The sequence below is a fragment of the Neovison vison genome, chromosome 1 (genome assembly GCF_020171115.1).
Source record: "Neovison vison isolate M4711 chromosome 1, ASM_NN_V1, whole genome shotgun sequence".
NCBI classification, from domain to species: Eukaryota; Metazoa; Chordata; class Mammalia; order Carnivora; family Mustelidae; genus Neogale; species Neogale vison.
This window is the reverse complement of record NC_058091.1, coordinates 208379342-208403926: the sequence shown is the minus strand read 5'-3', so window position 1 is coordinate 208403926 and position 24585 is coordinate 208379342. Positions and strand designations below refer to the sequence as shown.

The 24585-nt window shown below is 39.1% G+C and overlaps 1 protein-coding gene across 4 annotated transcripts in view; it reads left to right on the top strand.

Annotated features, from left to right (window-relative positions):
• Positions 1 to 24585, top strand: part of VCAN (versican) — a 139608-nt gene that overhangs the window by 94695 nt on the left and 20328 nt on the right. For 3 of the 4 annotated variants that reach the window (XM_044266088.1, XM_044266107.1, XM_044266098.1), the window contains 5 exons: positions 1784 to 7000; positions 10314 to 10427; positions 11974 to 12087; positions 17186 to 17344; positions 18576 to 18658. In XM_044266088.1, the coding sequence (XP_044122023.1) occupies positions 1784 to 7000; positions 10314 to 10427; positions 11974 to 12087; positions 17186 to 17344; positions 18576 to 18658 (5687 nt within the window). The remainder of the gene's footprint in view (positions 1 to 1783; positions 7001 to 10313; positions 10428 to 11973; positions 12088 to 17185; positions 17345 to 18575; positions 18659 to 24585) is intronic. The other variant, XM_044266110.1, reaches the window with a different exon arrangement.

Below are 24585 nucleotides of genomic sequence, written 5' to 3'. Positions count from 1 at the left end.
GAGTTATGTGTTGATCTCATTTTTCTTATGATAGAAGAATTTTTTATTCATTTGAATACCCATGAGACTTTGTTTCCGTAGTTGAAAGGCAGAATGTCTGAGGTAGAATGAGAGGGAGATTTGGTTATAGGACATATGGTTAGGGTAAGAATAACCCAGCCTTATACAAGTACTGTTTTATGGAGATTGCGCAGTAAAGATGTGATGGGATACAGAGAAGAGTTTTGTTTTGTTTTGTTTTGTTTTGCTTTTAGTAGGATGAAAGGGATAAAGGTAGATAATATATGTCTTCCAGTTACATAAAAGTTCTGTGGTCTTTCGTTTTCTAAGCAAACCGTAGTTAAAAACATAGAGGAGCTTCTTGGAGTTTTTATTGGTAGTTCCTGTACTTCTGAATTTATTTTGATGCATAAGGAATACAAGCAAGACCCGTTTTTTCTCATCTAACTTTTTCAGTAAATGATTGATGTTGATCTTTTCATACATGGAAAAAAGTGGCTTCTTGCTCCAGGAACAATCTTCCTACCAAAGGGCGACAGGGCTGGCTCCGTCATAATTATTCTTTCTGTAAGCTTCTCGGTTTCACCTGAATGGGGTGAATTGGGATGTGGCATGAATTGGGGCTCGGCTGAAAATTAATTCTGCAACAGTATTCCTGGGGTGGGAGGGTGAGATACTGTGCAGTCCTCCGTGCTGCTCTCTGTCTTCTCACGGGCCCTTGCACGCACAGGTACCCTTTCGCACTCCCGTGACACTGGGACGAGGACAGTTGTACTGGCAGAAATCTCTCCTAGGACAACTGAATTACACTCTGATAAAAGTGATGGCCCAAAATTTCCTCCTTCCTGGTGCCCAGACAAGGCATTAGGCTGGTGTATTTCTGGAAGCACAAGAGTCCATTGAGCTTAGTGGTTGGTACCTTATAGCAATTTACAACTTACAAGAGAGTGTTCTCAGGATATGTGTTATTTAAAGTGTGCTAGTTCAGATGTTTAGATATGACTCCTGAACTTCCCTTGGAGAAATGTTAATAAAAAGAAACTGTAACTGACCCAATCCAGATCACCTCTCATGAAGGACAAAGGTGTGAAGTGTGGTGGGCCCTTCCTTCCTTCTTGGTGTTCTCAGTGAGCTCTCCCTGCGTGGAGCCTTTATGTATGGCTTCCTGCCTGTGTGTCTGGCCCATGGCTATAGCCTTTGCAGCTAAATTTTGTCTCACTGTTACACTGGGGAGGGGCTGTGGTTGCACTGTGAAAGATCTGTAAAGAAACCTCTCTTTTACTTTCCTGAAACCAGTCTTCTCTAGGACAGATTATGGCAAGAGAAGGAATCTCTTCTCATTTCCTTACCGAATTGAGGATGTCTCAGACTCCCCTTACATAAAACAATAATCGCTTACTTTTTCTGTATAATTTGGTGAAATGGTCTTAATTTTTCTTTTTTTTTTTTTCAGTTCACATGAATTCCCACATTTCACAATTACAATGTATATATGTGACTCCTTGTTTCATTTTAAGGGCCTTGCTTTGTTAAACATGTTGAAGAGTTCTCATAACCTGTTCCTATAATCTTATATTGGGTTTATTTTTCCGATTGTTAATGTGAATCCACAGATTTGGAGACTGAGAACCACGTGTATAAGGGTAGTTGCACTCTATGTGAAAAGATTCGAATTCTTCTTTGTGTGCATGAGTGTGATCAGCCAGCCTTGCTGTCGATTTCTTCTGTCGTACACTGCCAAATCTTCTATTCAAGTATTGTGAAAACTCTTTGTTTTTTTCAGGTCGAATGAGTGATTTGAGTGTAAGTGGTCATCCAATAGATTCAGAATCTAAAGAAGATGAACCTTGTAGTGAAGAAACAGATCCAGAGCACGAGCTAATTGCTGAAATTTTACCTGAGTTTATTGAAATAGATCTGTACCACAGTGAAGAAGACGAAGAGGAAGACGAAGAGTGTGCAAACGCTACGGATGTCACAACCACCCCATCAGTGCAGTACATTAACGGGAAGCAGCTAGTTACCACCGTGCCCAAGGACCCAGAAGCAGCAGAAGCTAGGCGTGGCCAGTTTGAGAGTGTTGCACCTTCTCAAAATTTTTCAGACAGCAGTGAAAGTGAAACACATCTGTTTGTGATCACCGAGACTGGATTGTCTACCGCCGTGCAGCCTAATGAATTGAAAGAAACAACTGAGTCGTTTGAACTTACATGGAGGCCCGAGACTTACCCTGAAACACCCGAACATTTTTCAAGTGGTGAGCCTGATGTTTTCCCCACAGTCCCGTTCCATGAGGGAGAAGCCACAGAGGGGCCAGAATCAGTCACAGAGAGAGGGCCTCAACTTGATAATCTGGTTCATGAACATAGGAAACCTGTAACTCTGTTTTCTGAAGAGTCTTCAGGAGATGGTGCCATTGACCAAGAATCTCAAAAAATCTTTTCGAGGGCTACTGAAGGAACATTTGATGAAGAGGCTGACAAAAGTACTTCTATCGCATATACTCCAAGTATAGTTCCAAGTTCTGTGTCAGCAGATGTTTCAGAGGAAGTATCAGTTGCCTTCACAGGAAATGCCTTCCCTGATGGCCCATTGTCCACTGTAGAAAGCTGGGTAGAAACAACCCCTAGAGAAAATGTAGAGCTCTCAGGAAGTCCTTCAATTCCATTTCCAGAAGGCTCTGGAGAAGCCGAAGAAGATAAAAAGAAAATGTTCACTTTGACAACTGATTTATCACAGAGAAATACTACGGATACACTGGTTACTTTAGACACCAGCAAGATCATGATCACAGAAGGTCTTTTTGATATTTCTGCAACAACCTTTTACTCCGTTTCTCAACAACCTTCTGCAGAAGTAGCACCTACCAAATTTGGAGGGGAAGCAGACACTTCTGAGTGGGTCTTCAGTACATCTCTTGAAGGAAAGAAAAGGAAAGATGAGGAGGAAACCACAGGTATAGCTTCTACAGTTCAGGTATATTCATCAACACCAAGATCAGATCAATTGATTTTACCTTCTGAATTAGAAAGCTCAAGTGAACCAACATCTAGTGATTCAGCATCTGCTACCAGGAACAGTTTTATGTTCTCGACAAATCCCACAAAGTCTGAAAATGAAATGATAAGTTCTACTCTTGTCTTTACAGAATCAAATGTTTTAGACAGTCTGGGGGCACAGACTGCTAAGCCCAGCAGTAGCAGTCAACCTGAGGTTCAGGAGGGGCTATCCACTATTCCAGGGAGCCCCGCCTCTCTCTCTATGGAGCCAGGCTCTGGAGAAGCTGCTGCTGACCCAGAAACAGTCACTGTGTCTTCATTTTTAGAGTCTGAAAGTCCAACCAGGAAGGAAGCAGCTGACACTTTGTCTCCCCATGTGGAAACTATATTCCCTTTTGAGCCAACAGGATTAGTTTTGAGTACTATAATGGACAGAGAGGTTGCTGAAATTGTAAGCCAAACATCCAAAGAAAACTTGATTTCAGAAGTCTCAGGAGAACAAAATCCTGGGCCAGGAATAAAGGGCTTTTCTACAGATTTTCCTTTGGAAGAAGATTTCAGTGGTGACTTTAGAGAGTACTCAACAGTAACTTATCCCATAGCAAAAGAAGGAACGGTAATGATGGAAGGCTCTGGAGATGCAGCATTTCAGGATACCCAGATTTCATCATCTGTAATACCTGCTTCAGATCACACCAACCACAGAGCTGACTCAGAAGGATTGAGGAGTACCTCGGTCAGCACTTCCACCTTCCCTTGGGAAGAGTTCACAGCCTCAGCTGAGGGCTCAGGGGAGCAGCTGGTCTCAGTAAGCAGCTCTGTGGACCAAGTGTTTCCTAGTGCTGTGGGGGATGTTTCTGGTACAGACTCCCCATTTGTTTACCAAGGCTTGGGAGAAGAAGATGCTATTAATGAAGCCAATGAAAGGACCACGATTTTACCAATAGCAGAAGCTGAAGGTACTGAAGCCACAACAGAAAAGGTGGAAATGACAGTCAGTGGCACAGTTTCAGTGAACTTTCCCCAGACTATGGAGCCAGCCAAATTATGGTCTATGCAAGAAGTCAACCCTGTAAGGCAAGGAATTGAAAGTGAGACAGCATCAGAGGAAAAGATTCAGGAGCCAAAGTCTTTTGAATCCCCTCAAAGTCCAGTTGCACCAGAACAAACAATGTTTGATTCACAGACATTTACTGAAACTGGACTCCGATCCACAGATTATTCTACACTAACAGTGAAGAGGACTGACAGTACTGCTGAGGAAATGGAGAAGGAAGGCATTTCCTTCGCTGATTTGTCTACTCCAGATCTAGAGTTAAAGGGCTTGGAACGCTATACTGCTCTCCCTGAAGTAACTGAAAAATCCCATTTTTTCTTAGCTACTACCTCAGTGACTGAATCTGTATCAGCTGAAAGTTTAGTTACAGGTTCTCCAATCCAAAAGGAGGAAACTATAAAACCTTTTCCCAAAGTTGTGAGGCCAACAATGATAGAGTCAGATGCTGATCTTTTATTCTCCGGACTGGGATCAGGAGAAGAAGTTTTGGCTATTACAGCATCCGTGAATTTTACTGAAATGGAGCAAACCATTACCACATTCTCTCCCCAGGCTTCTCGCACGGAGAGTTTAGAAACTGGCCTCATAAGTGATACAACAGAAGACTCTGAGAAAATGGAAAATGTAGCAAATGAAGTTAGACCACCCATTTCCAAAACAGACAGCTTCTCTGAAGATAGTGAGACAATGTCCCCAAACTTACTAAATATTTTAAGTGACACCAGAACTGAAGGACCTTCTATGGCACCTCTCACTTTCTCCGCAGATACTGAACATCCTCAAAATCAGACCCACAGTTGGGCGGAAGAAATCCAGACTAGTAGACCACAACCAGTGACTGAACAAGTCTCTGATGAGAATTCTTCAACAGTGGAAACAAAAGAAACACCAGTCCCTCCCTCTGATTTTCTGGCTAGAACGTATGGTCTTGAAACAGCAACAGGATTTGTTACATCAGCACCAAAACCATCTGACTTGCTTTATGAACATTCTGGAGAGGGATCTGGGGAATTGGATATGGTTGATTTAGTCCACACTTCTGGAACTACTCAGGCAAGCAGGCAAGGAAGCACCACATTTGTTTCTGATAGATCCCTGGAAAAACATCCTGAGGTTCCAAGTGCTGAAGCTGTTACTGTTGATGGATTCCCAACAGTTTCAATGTTGCTGCCTCTTCATTTAGAGCAGAATGAAAGCTCCCCTGATCCAACTAGCACACTGTCAAATACAGTGTCATATGAGAGGGCCACAGAAGATGCTGCAGATAGTTTCCAAGACCATCTCAGAGGATTTGAGGATTCCACCGTAAAACCTAGCAGAAGAAAAACCACTGAAAGCATCATTATAGATCTGGACAAAGAGGACAAGGATTTAATATTGACAATTACAGAGAGTACCATTCTTGAAATTCTGCCTGAGCTGACATCAGATAAAAATACTATCATAGATATTGATTACAGTAAACCTATATATGTAGACATCCTTGGAATGCAAACGGACATAGATCCAGAGGTACTATCAGGACCACTTGGCAGTAGCGAAGAAAGCACTCAAGTTCAAGAGAAGTATGAGGCAGCTGTTAACCTTTCTTTAACTGAAGAAAACTTTGAGGGTTCTGGTGATCCTATTCTGGCTAACTACATGCAGACAACACATAATGAATCAATGCCTTCCGAAGACAGAAGCCACTTAGATCCCATGGGCTTTACCTTCACACCTGGGCTCCCTCTTCCTAGCACAGAAGCAGAATTAGATATTTTGCTGCCCACAGCAACATCCCTGCTCTTTCCTAGTACATCTGCCACAGTTAATCCAGAGATTGAAGAACCAAAAAGTGAAGCAAAAGTCCTAGATGACATCTTTGAATCAAGTACTTTGTCTGATGGTCAAGCTATTGCAGACCAAAGTGAAGTAATATCAACATTGGGCCATTTGGAGACACAGGATGAGTATGATGAAAAGAAAAATGTAGGTCCTTCTTTTCAGCCAGAATTCTCATCAGGATCTGAGGAGGCACTGATTGATCCTACACCCTACGTAAGTATTGGTACTATCCACCTTATGGCTCAGAGTTTAACAGAGGCACCCAACCTGATGGAAGGATCCAATCCCTCGGATTACACTGATACAACATCAGCAGTTTCAGCTTTTGAAAAGTTATCCTCTCAGACACCATCATCTCTTCTCACTGTCTATTTAGGCAGTGGAGCCTCTGAACACACAGAGGACCATGCAGCAAGTACTCTGCCTGGTACAGATGCTGCCACATCTCAGAAGTCTCCAGGAAGTCTGGCAGATATGGAAGTGACTTTCACATCATTGAATGAAGAGCTCCTTCACATAACCGAGCCTCCATCCTTATCTCCTGACACTGGATTAGAACCTTCAGAAGATGAAAGTCATCCTAAGTTATTAGAACAAATGGAAGCTTCTTCCACAGAACTGACTGCTGAAGAAGGAACTGAGATTCTTCAAGATTCCCAAACCCAAGCCAATATTCAACTTTCTGGAGAAATAATGACGAGCAATATTAGAACCCCTGAGCCTGGAACTATGGTCACAACTGCAGGTGAATCTAAGTTAGAAGGTGCTACACTGTGGCCACATTCTACTTCTGCTTCTGCGATTTATGGAGTTGAGGCAGATGTCGTGCCTCAGCCTAGCCCACAGACTTCTGAGTGGCCCACCATTCCTTCCTCTCTGGAAATAAACCCTGAAACCCATACAGCTTTGATCAGAGGGGAGGATTACACAGTACCAACATCAGAACAGCAAGTAACGACAAGAATTCTTGATTCCAATAATCGGGCAACAGTAAGCATTGCAGAGTTAAATACTGAGCTTCCAACACCATCATTTTCCCTTCTGGAAACTTCTAATGAAACCGGTTTCCTGATTGGCATTAATGAGGAGTCAGTGGAAGGCACAGCAGTCTATTTACCAGGTAAGGTCACAAATTGATAAATCTGTTTCCAAACTTGGAAACAGTCCCTTGATCCTGACACATCTATGCATATAGTTTTTATTGTGATATTAAATCAGTGGAGATTGTTATATTATTCACATAACCATGGGACAGGCCACATTACTGAGTCCATAATTAGAGGCAAAGAAAATAAGTGTAGAGTATTTCTGGGCTTTATAGATATTCTTTGTATTCTTCTGGGTTTTAGAAACAACATACAATTATGAAATAGAAAAAGTGAAATTGTTAATGGTATAAAAATTCAATTTGGTTTTACCTATAACTAAAATATTGCTTTGTCATATGCCCTGTAGTTACACATCTTAGTTTAAAAACAGAGGGGGAAATCCTATTTTTAAAAATCTCTCATTGACAGGTGCTATTATGGCAATATCAAAATCTGTCAGGCCTTTAAAAATTTTTGAGTGGTAAATAAGTCTAATAAACATCCACATAGTTTGTGCAATATCAGTTATCAGTTCATACTTTTGTGTAATTTCCTTGCTCCCGATAATCTGTATAATGCTTCTAGCACAGTGCCTAGCCAGGGGTGGGGGCGCGGAAGGGGAAGGGGGTATATATTTGCATCCTGCCTGTCAAAAGAGGACCTTTTTTTCTTTTAACTAAATGGACAGCAAGCATGAATTTGATATTGGTTCATACAGACTCTCTTACATGATCTTCACAAAAATGCTATGTTATTATAATCATCATCCCCATATTATTATCCTACTTAAAAGGGTGGGATGTGGATGTTCAGAGAAGTTCTGTAATTTGCTTGAGGTTGCATAGCCACACATACCATGGCATTGGTGGGATTTGAACCCAGATCAGCTCCACTCCAAAGTCATGGTCTTTTCATTGCTCTTTGCTGGTTACCAATTAATATAGTATGAAAATGAATAATTGATATTTAATTATTTATAAGCTAGATATCTTAGAATATTTACTTTGTAGAATTTATTGTCCTTTTAATCTAGCTTGATAATGCTGACAAATCTTCTTTAATGGGGTATTTTCTAATAATGTTACTTAAATAACAATGTCAGTGGAATTCACAAATAGCTCTTACTACCTAGTGACCTAGTGAAAAAGAAAATAAATAAAAATCCATACTTCAAGGGCTGTGTTGTTGAAAATATGTTTTATTTTAATGAATATATTTTACAGCATGGCAATACTTGGAATTATTCTCCCCATCGTTTCAATGTTATCTTTTTGCCACTAATGGTTCTCTGTTTGTTGTGCTTCAGATAGAGTAAAATAATCAATCATAAAGAGCAACTTTTATAAATGACTTAGAGTATTTGGTGAATACAGTTAATTGGAGGTAGTTGATGGATTTTTGTTGTTGTTACTGTCATTCTATATTTAGTCTGTAAATGATAACCTAGTAATCTGGCCAATATTTATTCTCTTATAATTTAGTTGAAAGTTCCTCAGGTTGATGAAATACAATACAGAAATCATGGGTAAGCCATAGAGAGTTAGGTTTGACTGATGGATGAGAAATTTGTGCCAGTAATCCATCCAGACCACAGGATTTACCTAGAATGAGAGCCTGCGTCTTCATTGCAAAGCAAATTGTGACCTTAGGCGAATTCGGTAAACAGTGGCTCACATTGGATTGCCTGGTTTCTCTCTCGTAGGTTCAGTTTTCAGAGAGTAATACAAACTGTTTAGAGAAGAACAGAATTCGTCAAAACAAAACTTTTCTCTTGATCTAAACTACTTTAGGTTCACAGAGGACCCACTCTCTTGCTAAGTCCTTGTCCATAGTCTCAGCGTGGTGTCTGGAGTCTGTGATGGGAAAAACAATAATACTTCACATTTGTGTGGCACGTCACAGTTTTATCAAGCACTGTCACATATGTGTCATTTTGGTTTTGCATCGAGGGCAGCGTGTAGATGTGTTGTGGACGGTGTCCTTGACAGAGAAGCAGTGTCCTTTCAAAGGCAAAAGGCTAAATAAAATGGCTAGGGAGATTTTGCATATTTTTAGAACTATAAGAGAAAGGGTCTTAGAAAAATTAGTGGTGTAGGTGTAAACATCTGAATCAACCAGATTATAATGTTGAACTCATGCATGTGAATGCCTTATCTGTCAAGTCTTTCTCATAGTCCAGAATTTACTTTACATTCAGATAGTTTGAATTTGACTTCGTTGTGTGGAAAGGCTCAGTTACCTTCTAGAGCAGTGCCTCCTTACTTGAATGTTCCTTAAGTTTGTGCTTCATAAGTAGATATCTTTTTTTCATGTGTAATTACTTCAGGGTTTCAGGACTAAAGATTCGTGAAAATATGGTTTTTATTCCATATATAACCTATTTGTCTCAATTATTTTGTAAGACTTTCGACTCTCATTTGAATTTTTAAACATTTTGAAACAAAAGCAATTCTGAAAAATTCAAATAATAAATAGAAGCAACTCATTTAAATACAATTATCCAATCAATACCACAGAATAATATATGTGCTTGAAGTATTATAAAAATACTTGCCTTTAGGAAACATATCTTAAAGTGTTTCTCAGAAATTTGTGTCTCTGGCCTTTACATTTATCTTCTAGGAGTGTCGATTTTATTTGTGTTCTAATAAGAAAAACTGCAATAAAAATTGGGGGTTTCAAAAAATTTGGGGGTCTCATTTTAGGTGAGATTTTTGTCTTTGGGTCTGTTTTTATACAGTAGAGCTTAATTTATGTGTTGCTTTTCTTCAAGTATAGTTTAAAGGAGTACATTTGGAACGTGTTTTTGGAAAAAGCATATTAATGTAGCAGAAGAGACTTCAGTGCACACTTTCGAAGAAAAACAGTTTCTGAGCATTAAGTGGTAAAAGGCAATAATAATTCAAATGACGATAACAAGCCAAACTGCTAAAAAGAATGCATGTTTTGTGTATCCAGCCATTTCACATGAACTAACCTCGTTTAAAAGAATACATTTTCCATTCACTGTGCACATATGTGTAATCATTTTTGACTAAAATCAATTGCCATTATCATGCTGACTAAATCTGCAGTAGAATATATTAGTTGCCAGATACTGTACAAAATATTGCTTAGAAATAATGATGACTGAACCCCAGAAATGAATAGATGCAATTTGTAATGATTAGTTATAATGCCAAGAAACACTCCAGAGAGTAAAGTTAATGTTAATTTTTATGCATAGTATCTAAATTGCTATGGTAAAGCTTATATTATGGTAGCAATCAGTGGCAATTTATGCTGCAAAACATGGAAACCTGGATATGAGCCTAATTGCTTTTCTTACTTTCCTGAATATGGTAGGACCTGATCGTTGCAAAACGAACCCGTGCCTTAATGGAGGCACCTGTTACCCTACTGAAACTTCCTATGTGTGCACCTGTGTGCCGGGATTCAGTGGCGACCAGTGTGAACTTGGTAAGATGTTCTTGTCTGAAAGAGTGTAATGCTTTTCCAGAAGATATATTGGGCAGAATTTATATTGCTCAAAGGATTTCAGAGAAAGCCATGTGTAAATGAATTATTTGTTAAATAACGTTAAAATCATAGAGTAATTTAAGTGGAGTCTGGGAAATGGGGACAGGTGTTTGCTGAATTTTGTTAATATACCCAAAACTCAGTGAAGCTCAGTGAGGTGAACAGTGTCTTTTTTAAAGTTTCTACAGATAGGGTTTACAAATGTCTAGTTGCCTAAATAGTAAGGAACTATTTTAATCTCTTTCCCCAAATCTGCATATCAATAATCAATTTAAATACACAAAAAATTTTAGAAAGCTGTATTTAAAAATAAAGGAGTTTAGTTTTTGTGTTTTGAATTAACTTGCTCCTCTGAGGTAGGATTGGCAAGATCCTTCTCTAGTTCTCTCCAGAGGCCAGCCTAACGCACCTCTACCTGCATAAGTTTTGAGGTTGTTGTCCTCTTCATTTTGGGTTTCAAGGAGTATCATTGTCTCTTTACTAAATCAGTTCCTTTTACTCTCACTTTTATGTAGGTTTCCTTTTCTTAAAAAAAAAAAAAAAAAAACCTGGTGGGACAAGACTTACACACAGCAAACAAAGGCACAGACACCACAGATGGCAGAATACATTTAGGTGACTGCGAGTGTTCAGGCATGCCTATGTATGGGTTTGTGGGAGAAAGTCCTTGAAAGCTGGGTGGATATGGATAGGTCTGAGAAGGTTCTGAATCCAATGTACAGACGAATTTACTTCCTACTCTAGTAGAGGGATTTTTAAGACTTCAGTGGGCATCAAAATCATGGGCAGGGCTTCTATAATACCAGTTGTTCCCATCCCCCTGCCCCAAGGTCTGATTCTATAGGTCTGGTTGGGGGGCCACTGGGAATGTCCCTCTCTGACATTCTCAGGTGATGCTGATTCTGTTGGTCCAGGGACTACACTTAGAAGATCTCTGCCTTGGGCAGTTGGGATCTCTTGAAGGTTTGAAAGCCAAAGAGTAAATGATCATGTCTGTGTTTGAAGGAGATGACAGTCAGCAGAATGAAGGATGGATTGAAAAGGAAAAAGCCTAGTCAGGCCAGTTACATATCTTCAGTATTCCACAGGTAGGGTAATCAGAGCATGAGCTAAGATTGAGGGTAGAATGTTCCAGGGATCTCTTTGTCAGTTCTAGGATTCATGTGCCCATCTAAAAGCAATGGAGAAAATGACCCTCCTATGAGTAACTGAAATTCTTTTAGGGTTGCCAGATTTAGGAAATCAAGTGCAGGAAGGTCAGTTAAATTTGAATTTCAGGTTAAAAGAAAAGAATAATTTTTGAGTGTAAGTAGCCCTAAATACAGCATGGGATATATTTATACTAAAAAATTATTATTTTCTTTAAATCTGAAATTGACATTTAACTGGCTGTTCTTTCTGTTCTTTATCTGGCAACCTTACACTAACTAGGATCCTTTGACCTTTTCTGAAAGTATTTTTGTGGCCTTTTATGATTTTATTTCAGATTTTGATGAATGTCACTCTAACCCCTGTCGCAATGGAGCCACGTGCGTTGATGGTTTTAATACGTTCAGGTGCCTCTGCCTTCCGAGCTATGTTGGTGCACTTTGTGAACAAGGTAAGAGCTCATGCAACATCTGTAGGATGAACAGGATAGCTGTTTCATTTCAAATGTTACTTCTGGATGGCTTTTTGGCACAATTATTTGGATGTTTTTAGCAATGTTGGCCATACGCATGTTTTTTCCTGCAAAGGAAATTCACAGGTTACCTAAGTACGTTCAGTGTCCTTATGTGTCCATAGCCCGTGGAAAACAGCGTTGATTTAATCACTGCTGTTTTGCTGATAGAGCAAAATTGCAGACAGGCACACTGAGCTGAATTTAAGGACATCTAGCTCACAAAAGGAACCTTGTTGTCCGTATTCTTACTGAGGACAAAATAAGCATTGACCTTAATCCATCTGTGTAGCTTGTACCAAGGAGTATCGAATTCAGTGCTAGCTGCCTTTATTTTCTCCTCCTAAGCACTTGGGAGTCAATGGGCTTATTTTTCATCATCAGTCATCTCTGGAGAATGCATTGGTATAGTTGTTAGAATACATTAGCTTTGGCTTGGTAAATGTTATATAAAAGGTATTGTAAGTCTGCTCAACGGGGAATTTTCCTACTACAAGAAGCATCTGCTTTTTCTGAATGAAACAAAGGCCTGTGTTCATGATTGCTTGAATCTCATGATCCCTGTAATTGGTATTTTATGGCCAACCTGAGAGTGTATTTTAGGTGGTTAATGGTAACATTTCTTAGTCATCAATCAGAAACAGATTGCACGTTCAGCTACACTCAGCTTTGAAATTTTGATTTCCTTTACTTAAAGTCATACAGTGGTTTGGCTTCGACAAAAATACCCAGTGCCAAACTTCCATTCCACCAGACAGAATGAAAATGCATTAGACACTCAGACACATTGGTCTGGCCCCACATTCCGCTTTACAGTGTTAATCCAAACGTCACCACAATTAGAACAAAACCGAAAGCAACACGTATTGAACTGCCAATCAAAAAGAGTTGGTAATGGCTTCATTTCTAGTTGTTGTTTTTTTTTTCCCTAGTTGCGTAGGATGAGTCTATTTAGCAAATTTAAAGGTAAATATGAAAACGGACCAGTCTCATCCTTTTCTTAAGGAAAACAGTAAGAAAGATGCCATTTCTTGAGGAAAACATAAGGGTGAGATCCTTGAAGTACGCATATGCTATAACGATCCTGGCTTCCCTTAGTTCCAAGTCCGAGCAGCAATTCAAAAAATCACTCATTCAGCAAATGTTTACGGAGCACCTACTGTCTTCCAAGTGCTATCCTGGGTACTGGAGGCAGAACCTGGAGCAAACTAGACAAGATCCCCAGTCTGGGTGACTCAACTTAATTCTTGGCAGGGAATAAAAAGAGATGCTATTTGTTGAATGCCTTATAGTTTATCAGATGTTCCCAGGTGCATCATTTCGTTTAGTTGACAGTATCTCTGTGTGGCTAAATGGGCCAGAAATTGAGGCTCGGAGAAATGATGTATTCAAGGTCACACAGCTAGTAAATTAGAAAGTAGGAAAAATGAACCTAGGCTGCCTTATAAGGCCCAGGTTTATCTCAGTATCTTCACACTTTCAAAGTAACTCTCACAGATAAGCATTTTATTTACATGTGCATTAAAAAGGTTTTGCTTTTCTTCTCTCATTTGTAGTACCACTTTTCAGGTACATTCTGTTTTGTCTTAAAGCGAGTATACTTTCATCACCACTATTTGCTGAGAAACAGCTTTCCCGGTCTGTTTACCCAACGCAGCTGTGCTTCTGTGATTTATTGCCAGGACCCTGAAAGATTTTTTTCTCCTCTTTGCAGGTTGCCTAAGAACAAATGTTTTTTTCATTAACAGCAGCATTGTTGTCTAAACAGTTTTCTATCCAAATTTCAGCAATGACTGTGTTGTTTCTTCAGCTGACCTTTTCTTCCCTGCATTAGTAACTTCCCTACTCCCAGCAACTCTGGAATAAGGGACCTATTTTGGTAGTGATAACCAATATAAACTCTAGAAGGGGAATCTTAGAAAAGTATGGAGACAATTCTGTACACACAGGTTGCCCCAAACCAAAGTCGGGGGTAGGGCTCACCAGCAAAAAGCACCAAAATGTTAACAGTTTCTTAAGGCTTGACAGCTCTATGTCCCGGATGTTGAAAAAGTTACCTACATGACATAAAGAGAATACATTTTTAGTAAAATTATTTAAAAGTGATAGTTTTGGCTTCTGTAATAATGAACGGGAGCTGTCACACCTTCCCTTACAACACACACAGGTAGCCAGCACACAACTAAATGTGGGTCTTTGTGATATAACCTATGCATTATAGTAGTCTTAAAGCATAAGAAGTATTTCCCTATGTCGGATGATTTTTACAAAAATATCACCCAAATGTGTTGCTTTTAATGAATGAAATGTGTATCGTGCACTTTTTAGGTGAGATTGGAAAACCATACTGCTTCTAATAACTGCTATCAGAATAGCATCCTAGAAGATGCTGTGGGATGCCTAGTCCTTCATTACATATTTAGTGATTTCATGAATAATAATTAAGTAAATCCATGTGGATATTTGGCTTTTTTTCAATAAAGAGTCACTTTGTTAAGTAGTGTTTGCACATATATTCATAATCATTAGGACGATAAGTCTATGGTTTCAGTAGGATAGATGAATAAAAATAATTAGCAAAAACCAGCAGGCAGTCCCATTTGGACCTGTGTTCTAATAGGAATATATGCACCTGTTAACTGAAGAAGGCGTTATAGCAATGATGTGGCGATGCATCTAAATTTTATGATCCCTTGGGTTTTTTGGTGTAAGAGAAAAAAAATACTTAATGATAATCTGTTTTAATGATAAAACACAAAGAAAGAAGACTGGAATAATCCATTGGGTTAATAGAGGATATGAGGGTGTAAAAGAATTTTTTTTTTTCCTAATGTCTTATTCGGAAAGGTAGGGATCCTCTTGAATTTTAAGCTGTGTCTTAAAATATTATTAATTTCCATGGTTAAGGCAAGCTATGCTGCTATAATATCACATTACTGACTTTGGCAGTAGAGTTTTCTAAAAAATCTTTCCAGTTCTCCTTCTTTATAAACTAACTCCCTCAAATATGAAGATCCATTTCCTCCCCACCCCTCCTACCTCACCTCTAAATCCTTCCACGGGGAACATCGCAAAAGGAAATTTACAGCATCTAAGTCCCCCAACTGCACTTCATGCTTGGGGGCTACTTTAATCCCAAATCCCAAATCCCAAAGCTGTGCCTTGATTCTTTTCCTGTAAGATTTGGTGGTCTCCAGAAACACTTTAGTAAAACTCAGACTTCTGGGGCGCAGTATCTAAACCAGTTAGTCAGCTGGCCATAACCAAACAAGAAGCCGGATAGACTAAACTGAAATAAAGCCCGCTCTCCGAGATAAGCTGCATCTGTTGTATGATGATGGTCAAAATCCCTGGAGCCAGGAAAACATGAAAAGCTCTCAGAATGCATACTTTCCCACACTTACAGAAAGAGGAGCAAATGGTGTGACAAACAGGAGTCGATCTATCAGTTTGGCCCCCAGGTCTGACGTATACAGAAAGCATGTATTTCATCTAGAAGGATTTGGTTTCCTTCATCAACCAGGAAGATTAGAGTAAGGGAGGGCAGTTCCTAGGTGATTTAGAAAGTTTTCTTGGTGCCTAAAATTCTATAAACTTTGCAGTTCTGTTAGTGTTTGCATGTAACTAGTGCAGTGGGTTTGTGAGGTATGTTTTGTGATAGTCAAAAGTATTTCCAGTGATCATCATTGAATACGTACCGTTGAGCCAACTGCTTTCCTGTAAAAGTATTTAAAAACTGCCATGCTAGAATCTAGAAAGTACAGTTGAAGCTTCCTGTCAGCGTAAAATTTAGATTTATTTATTTATTTATTAAAAATATTTTATTTATTTATTTGACAGAGAGAGATCACAAGTAGGCAGAGAGAGAGGAGGAAGCAAGCTCCCTGCTGAGCAGAGAGCCCCATGCGGGACTCGATCCCAGGACCCTGAGATCATGACCTGAGCCGAAGGCAGCGGCTTAACCCACTGAGCCACCCAGGCACCCAATTTAGATTTATTTGAAAAATGTTGACATCCTACCAGGACACTGGTTATAGTGTGCTGTTATGAAAGAGAAAATATGCATATACATATATAAACAGACATATATATATGAGTGTGTGTGTATGGCTTGGTGGAAGGTGGGCATGAAGTTGAAGAACTTAAGTTATTTAATTCTTTTTTTTTTTTTTAAGATTTTATTTATTTATTTGACAGAGAGAGAGATCACAAGTAGACAGAGAGGCAGGCGGGGGGTGGGGTTTGGGGGGAAGCAGGCTCCCTGCTGAGCAGAGAGCCCTATGTGGGGCTCGATTCCAGGACCCTGAGATCATGACCTGAGCGGAAGGCAACGGCTTAACCCACTGAGCCTCCCAGGCACCCAAGTTATTTAATTCTTAAGAAACTTAAAAGAAACTTAAAATCCTGACGCATTTACACAGAGAGTTACTTATATTTCCTCTCCCTCAGTGAAAGGCCAGCAGTCCTAGCTATATCCCATAAGCTGCCTACTGATGACATTTTTTTTTTCCTCTTTGTAAATCTTATTTGACAAGATCCTGTGGCCACCCAGCGGATCTCTCTGGGAAGTGGTAAAGGAACTATTTACTGAGCCTTTGAAGTCCTTATTCAAATAGGGCATTCATAATCCCATTAGCCAGAATTCTTATCTTATCACTTGAATGGCTCTCTTCAGAAAAGTTGTGTTGGTGAGGATTTAGCCCCAGTTGCTTCACAAGTGAATCAGTAGACATTGCTTCCTGAGAAGTTTTGTCTGGCCCCTCTGCCAGTTTTCTTTCCTGCTGACACTGGCTCTAAACAAGGAAACTGCAGTTAGATACTGCCTCTTCCGTCCAGAGACGTACAGCCACCCACTTGGCAGGAGTCAGCGAGCTGGCTTTATCATACTTTCTTTGTCATCATGACCAAATTTATTAACATGTAACTTCAGGGACATTGCACTGATTCTGGCTTAGGTCTTCTTACCAACGCTCAGATCCGTGAGGCTAGATTGAGTGACGTAGGTGAAGTTACTAAGCCCCTGCCTTGTTTCTTCCAGACACAGAGACGTGTGACTACGGCTGGCACAAATTCCAAGGGCAGTGCTACAAATACTTCGCCCATCGGCGCACATGGGACGCAGCTGAACGGGAGTGCCGTCTGCAGGGCGCGCATCTCACAAGCATCCTGTCTCATGAAGAACAGATGTTTGTGAACCGTATGTACCAAATAGACGCAGGGTTCCTGAAGCTTCGCTCTGGGTCCCCATCTTCTTCCTTTTCTCTGTATCTAACTGAACAGATGTGAACTACTTAAAACCATCTCTCCTACGTGAGGCCCCCACTTTGAGAAGCACTCATCTCTAACAGAGGAAAGCATTTCCTGGTCTTCAGCAATAGTGGGTGAAACAGCCTGCTGCAGGTGGAGTCCAATGACGTTGCTCCTTGATCATTTTCTGACTTACGAAAATGGCCACTTCTTATGGTTCCATCTCACTCTTGTCACGGCTGCCTTCGTAGTTCTATTTTGAAGATGTGCATATGTTGTCCAGAGTTAAAGAGAAAATTGCTTTCAGTTCTTTTTATCCCACTCATTAAAATTGAATTGTCAATAGCACCCTAATCCTACCCTCTGCATAAAATTTGTTCTCATCCATGCTGATAATGATTTTAGGCCATAGAAAGTGGGTTTCATATTAAGAACATGAACAAATGGAGAATGAAAGCGAATGAAACTTTACTACCAGCCCTGCTGAATAACTTATTAAACTATAGCAAAGAGGAGGGCAGCTAGCTTTTATGTAGCAAATATGTAGAAGTTTTTTTTATATAAAGCATCATTCAATGCCCTATTAAATATGTCCTCATAATGCCTGCTGCCTTTCAGAAGTTTGGTTGTTAGGTAGCAATCTGTACAGAGGTTCAATTAACTTTCTTGCATGGTTTTCTTGTCAGTGACTCACCTCATGATGAAATTAATTATTTTTGAAGACAATTTTGTAGAACTGTCTGGTCTACGTATTCGCTGTTTAAAATGCTTTAAGAAGAAACATGTGGCTTCCAAAGTGAGGCTAGCATGGGAATGATCTGTCACATTTTATTGGGTCACTGAATTTTTGCCAATGGCATAGCTTCATTTTTAAAAAATGGAAAGTTTTTTTTATCATGAGTAAGGAAGGAAAAATATTTAATTATTGTAAACTGCTAGGGAAATTATTTTCTTATGTCTGATATTTTAATGTTTCTCAATGTTTGTGAATTAGCTTTTTAGTTTAAAGCACACTGGGCAGAAGAACAAAAGATAGCTAGACCATGAGAGATTTTTATGAGCAACTAAATAAAAATCCAGCCAAAAAAGAGGATGCATGATTCACTCTGAGAATAATTTTGATACATTTCATCCATCTACGGGAAAGGTAGTAAAAATATCTGTTGTTTCCCTTCTCTTAGGCGTGGGCCATGACTATCAGTGGATAGGCCTCAATGACAAGATGTTTGAACATGACTTCCGTTGGACTGATGGCAGCACACTGGTAAGTTGCTTATGAAAAATGATACCAATTCTGGGAACTCAGTAGCATGTGCTGATTGCATTTTACAGGGGCCGTATTTGATTGAGACCTATTAAGTGACTTGCTCAGGTTGACTCAGTAAGATAGATGAGTGTTAGAACAGAGTCACTGTGGCTCTCTTTAAAAGAGGGGTGTATCAGAGTCCACTGAACTGGAAAACCACATCAGCAGCAGAATTGCCTCAGGTTTATCTTTCAGATGGTTATCTTTGCTTTTTATGGCTTAAAAAAAGGGGGGGGGGAGAATAAATGTAAGAGAAAAGGCCTTGGAAAAAAAAAAATCTACCTTTCCCTCTTATATAACTGTACTGGAAATCTATGGGGCATGGCTCATTTTTATCCAAACCAAGATGCTCATTTTTTTCATCTTTGAAAAGATTGCTGAATTATGATCTTGTGGATTTTCTTCCATTCAAACTCTGCTGACTAATTATATATTTTAAGCTTTTTCTGCCTCTTAAAGAACGAAGTAGAATGGTAACACTGGCCCCAAACTTGAATTGCCTGAAATAAGATTCTTGGGACAGCTGAACCTGTTTTGAGTCACTACTCTGAATACATATGAGTATAATTTTTTTTAAATAGTTCAAGTGTGGTTAGCTATATACTAGTGGTTCTAGGCACTGGCTGTTCATTAGAATCACCTGGGAACATAATTTAACAACTGGTGCCTAGGCATCAACTCAAATTCATTAAAGCAAAACCCCACTTTGCTTTTTAAAAATTATCACTAGAAAAAACAAAACAAAACCCTGGTGGCTGGCTGTATTTTCCACGTGTTCTCCAGGTGACTCTAAAATGCAGACAAGTTGGGATCCATTGGGCTGGACAATAAGTATAAATTCAATTCTAAATTAGATAAATAACAGGAAGAATTGAAAATAATGTTTAAGCTCTTTGTGTGAATTTATTTAGGTGCCTAAATTTCATTCATTACTTGCCACTCATGTGGATTCAATGAGTTTGGCAAAATGTAGAGTTCATCCTTAGAACAGATGCTGAAGGAATTTCTGCTTTTGGATGTTCTACTCTGTCTGCTGAAGCTTTGCTATGTTCTTATGGACGTACCGCTCAGTTCGTCTTTGTGTCGGTTGCTATACTCAGCACCTTGCATTCATGTATTCCCCACAATAACCTGTAAGAGAGGTATGAAGTGTTTTATAGGTATAGAAAGGGAAGGTCAGTGAGGCTGGAAATTTTTGCCCAGAGTCACAGTGCTATTAAGTGTTGAAGCCAGGGGGCGCCTGGGTGGTTCAGTGAGTTAAGCCTCTGCCTTCGGCTCAGGTCATGATCTCGGGGTCCTGGGATCGAGTCCCGCATCGGGCTCTCTGCTCAGCAGGGGCCTGCTTCCCTTCCCCTCTCTCTGCCTGCCTCTCTGCCTACTGTGATCTCTCTCTGTCAAATAAATGAATAAAATCTTTAAAAAAAAAAAAAAAGTGTTGAAGCCAGTCTCCAAAGCCATGCTTTATTTTGCCTGGCACCTCCTTGACTTGAAATTATATCCCTTATTACATTTTGCCTTTAGCAACCCTGAAATAAAATCTGGCCTCCCCTCTCTGTGTCATCATGCCTTATCTTTAATCTGGACTGTTGTCACTCAGGTCCAAATGTAGGTCATTTGGCAAGATGCAGAAAAAACAAGGAAGGTAGATTGTCCATGAAATACATTCCCACTAAGATATGTGAACCATATCCTCTGGATCAATACTCCTTATTTTATAATTGTCCTAACTGGATGGTATATCTGCAGTTGTTGCATCTGCTTATTTTTATTTTGCTAAAATGAATAATTTCAGGGGGCATAATTTTGGTCAGTTAGATTAATAGGTTGGTAGGCCATGAGTTCTTCTATATTAATTTTAACTGAAGGTGGACTATTTTGCTTTTATTAATTTAATGTATATGTGAACATAAAAACTAAAGGATTTTTTTCCCTGTATGTTAAAACTGTTTTTATAATTTTGTTGATGTGTTTTTATATAGTATAGACATTTGTTGAGTTTTTTTTTTGTGGAAAGAATATTTCGTTCCTATGGGATTATTTGGGTCTGAAGACCCTCTGTTGATCTTCCTCCCACACACTTTCCTTTATACATAGCCCGCTGAAAAGTGCGGGTCCTGTGAGGTCCCAACCGTATTACAGAAGCTAGAAAGCCAAGGACTCAGGTAGGGCTCTGGTGGGTCCTTACTTGTGCCTTGCAGACCTTGACCACAACTTACCTCATGGTGTCCATGTGTGTTCTTTCCCTGAGCCTGGAATGGCTGCATTTGGCCAGATATGATGTATGTGAAGTCCGTCATCTGCTACATACCGCTCTGATTAGACAAAGTCCCCAACTTCCAATATGTTGTTGATTATATAGAATTGATTTGTTTTCACTCATGGCATTTTTGTATGTTTCTAGACATTAGCAGTTCAGCTTTTCAAAGAAGTGGTTCTCGTGCTTGCTTTTCTTTCTTATGGTGTCTGGGACAAGGCCATATACTACCTATGAGCTTGGTTAATGACACTGAAATCGGCTTGTAGCTGGTAGCTGTGTTGGGGTCTCTAAAACATCTCAGGGAACCTTTCTCTCCTGCCAAGTGCCATTCAGGGGAGCTTCACTCATCAAATGTCACTATTCCACTATGCCAAAGCAAACCAACTCAACGATTTTTTTTTTCTGTGTCCATTAATTTTTAATGGACTATGAAAAATACTGTAAAAAAATAACTTCATTGCCATTTCCATGGTCTAGACTGGTCCTCAACTTAGTAAATAAGCAAGCATTACACTTTGCAAAAAACAAATCTTGATCTTCCCAGGAAATTTTCCAGAGGAAGATAACATCCCTCGTGTTCCTGTGAACCTTACCCTAAATTAGTTTACATTTTTACATTAAAACCCAAAGGTTATGAAGAGAGCATCAAGTGAAGCCCTCAGTTTGAAGAAGGCAGCAGATGAATTACATAAACAAGGAAAATGTATCAAAGAAATGACACAAGCAAATCCAGAAAGCACTCTAACAGACCCTTGGTCTCTTCTTAATTCCCTCTTTGTGTCAAATAAAAGTGTGCTAAGGAGTGTCCCTAACTTTGAACATTTTGGAACAGAAAAGACCATCTGCCCAACAGCCTGTCTCCCTCCCACTTGACTGATCTCTGGCCCACTTTGCTTTTGTAACCACCCTCGACTGCCTCTATCCCTTCCTTTCTGAGACGGCCTAGGTGTCTCTTAAACTCGTTTGTAGTTCTTTCTGCAGCCACCATCCCCTTAACAGGTTCCATATGTTTGCAGGCTTTGAATAAAATAGGTCTTCTTTGTTTCGCTGTTTACTCCAAGTGTCTTTGCCTTTGAAAAAATCCCTAATAGTAAACGCTACGTCTTCAAGGGAAAGCAGTATCTGCTTACACTTGGAAATGGTGTTACCTTGACTGTGTGCAATTTTAAGGACTTTGTTTATGTTTTAAAGTGATTTCTCCCTTCTCCCCTTTGCCCCCATTTTTTGTTTGAAAGATTTAATAGAGCTTATTCTCCTTGGGAGGTAGAGCAGTATTAAAATAAGAAGAACCTTTGATAGTTCCCATATATCATCTTTTATTATTCGGTTCTACAATTCAGTAAAAACAAACTAGTTTATATTAGGTTTTTCAGTCTCAATAATTTCTTTTCTTGAAATAATAAAACTGTGCTTCCAATAAACTTGCAGTATAATTATATCATATTTACATGATTATGCTTTATAGCTAGACTAAATCAATTTATATGCTTATACTAAATTAATAATGTTATTTGGGTGAGTTATCTAAATTGCCCTTGTTCTTCAGATTCTGATTGACCCATTCCACGTTATTGGCCCATATAATATGGTGTTGATAACATGCCATATTCCTGCTTTTGTTGTATCTTTGAAGTCCTTTTTAATTATTATTTGGGTTGTTTACCCAATAAGTTTCACAAAAGTGTACTCAATGCAGAGACTGGGTCTAGCCTTACCCTTGTGATTTCCATTAAGGTTATTTTCTCCTAACACATTTCAGTTTTTATTTTGTTACTTGGTTTTCAAATAACTAGTCACATTTCAATTTGTCCCTTGGTTTTCTACTAATGAGTTATTCTTTAACTTGACTATTGATCTCTTAACAGTGAAATGTCCCAAGTGCTTTATTAGAAACTGACAAATAGCTTCAATAATGAATTACTTTACTTGTCACCCAAGTAATGTCTTCAAAGACACTAAGTTAAACCATCCAAGTTAAATACACATTAAAGCTGGCAAACTTAAACAAACATTTCTTATCTAGCTTCTATACTTTTAGCTGACTTTTAAGTTCTCTCTTTAACCTAATTGTTAAATGAATGACTAGTCTGAAGTGTTTCCCCCAGATCTGGTTTCCAGTGCCTATGACCTGCTTCTCCCTGTGCTATGAACTCTTGTTACTCTCTTTTTGAAATTTTGTATACCCTCCTCTTGCCTTCAATATAAAATTCTGATTATTAGTGTGCTATACCAAGCCCAACAATTCCACCTGCCTTCCTAAGCTATATCATCTCAAAATATTCACAGTTCCTGGAATGAGCCGTGACACCTAACTCCTGAAGTTCTTTGCATAGCCTTGCCCTCGTGCTTAGAATGTTCTTATCTCTTGTCCTAATTTTATTTAATTAATGTTCAAATGCCATGTTTAGCTGACTCTCCTTCGTCTCGGAAGACTACCCATTTGGGTGTGACTAAGAGCTCCTCCACTGTGTTCCAGAAGCCCCTTGTGTCCCTTTGCCATCTTACCACCATCCCCTGTGGGGCTGACTTCCCGCCACTGAGCTTTCTAAATCAGGGAGTAACTTTCATCTCTATTTTTTCAGCACCTGGCAGAATGGTTGACAAAAATAGATACTTAATATTATTTTTTAGTGATAATTAATATTTATACATTGCTTAACCAACTAACTGTTACATGTTGAGTCATTAAATGGCCAACTTACTGTTACATGTTGAGTCATTAAATGAGTCATTTTAGCAGACTCTAATTCTTGTTCATCTAAGTTAAATATTTTATTTAAGGTTGTACCAATATGAAAAACTTAAAACATAGTAGGTGAGATTTCAAAAATGGTGAAGAGAAAAAAACATTCTCCCCAGACAGATATATACTGCTGGGTATAACGCATCTTACAAAAGTTATTAACCCAAAGGAAAACAGATGTGCCTACTAGAAATGAGGACAGTCTTGTCCATGATTGTCCCAAGAATACATGTACAATAAGCTCTGGGAAGAAAAAAATGGGAAGCAAACTTTTCAGCCTCTGCCACCCCTGCGGGTTTGAGTTATATCAGGACAGATTTTCCATGAAGCTTTAGGAAACCAACAATTACTCAAAACATAGAAGAGGATTTTTTTTTTTTTCAAGATAGGCACACATTCTGTCATTGTACTTTCTAAAGAAAAATGACTTAAAAAACAAAAAACAAACAAACAAAAAACCTTGTTATACAAAATCAAGCAAAAGAAAATTTTACTCCTAAATGTTATCAGATCATTTTATTATAGATTGGTTGACCAAGAATGAATTGGTTGCCTGAGGCTGGACAGAGCTTCATTTATTCACCTTCTCTCTGAGTCTGTTCTTTCAAACACAGAGAGAGGCAGACATCAGGAATACTATGGAGTCATTTATCCTGCCCTGTCTATGTGTTTCCTAGCAAAATCATTTCCACAACTTTCTTTTCAACTATAGACTATGGTGTGTCTGTGGATAGCACAATTAGGGACTGGACTCTATTAGGTGCCTTCATGACACTATTTTTTATAACAGATCTTTGCAGCCAATGGTTTAACATCAACCTGTGGCCCTCAGGTGACAACTTCACTGTCTTGCTCCCTCCTCTCTCTGACCGTCATGAAGAAATT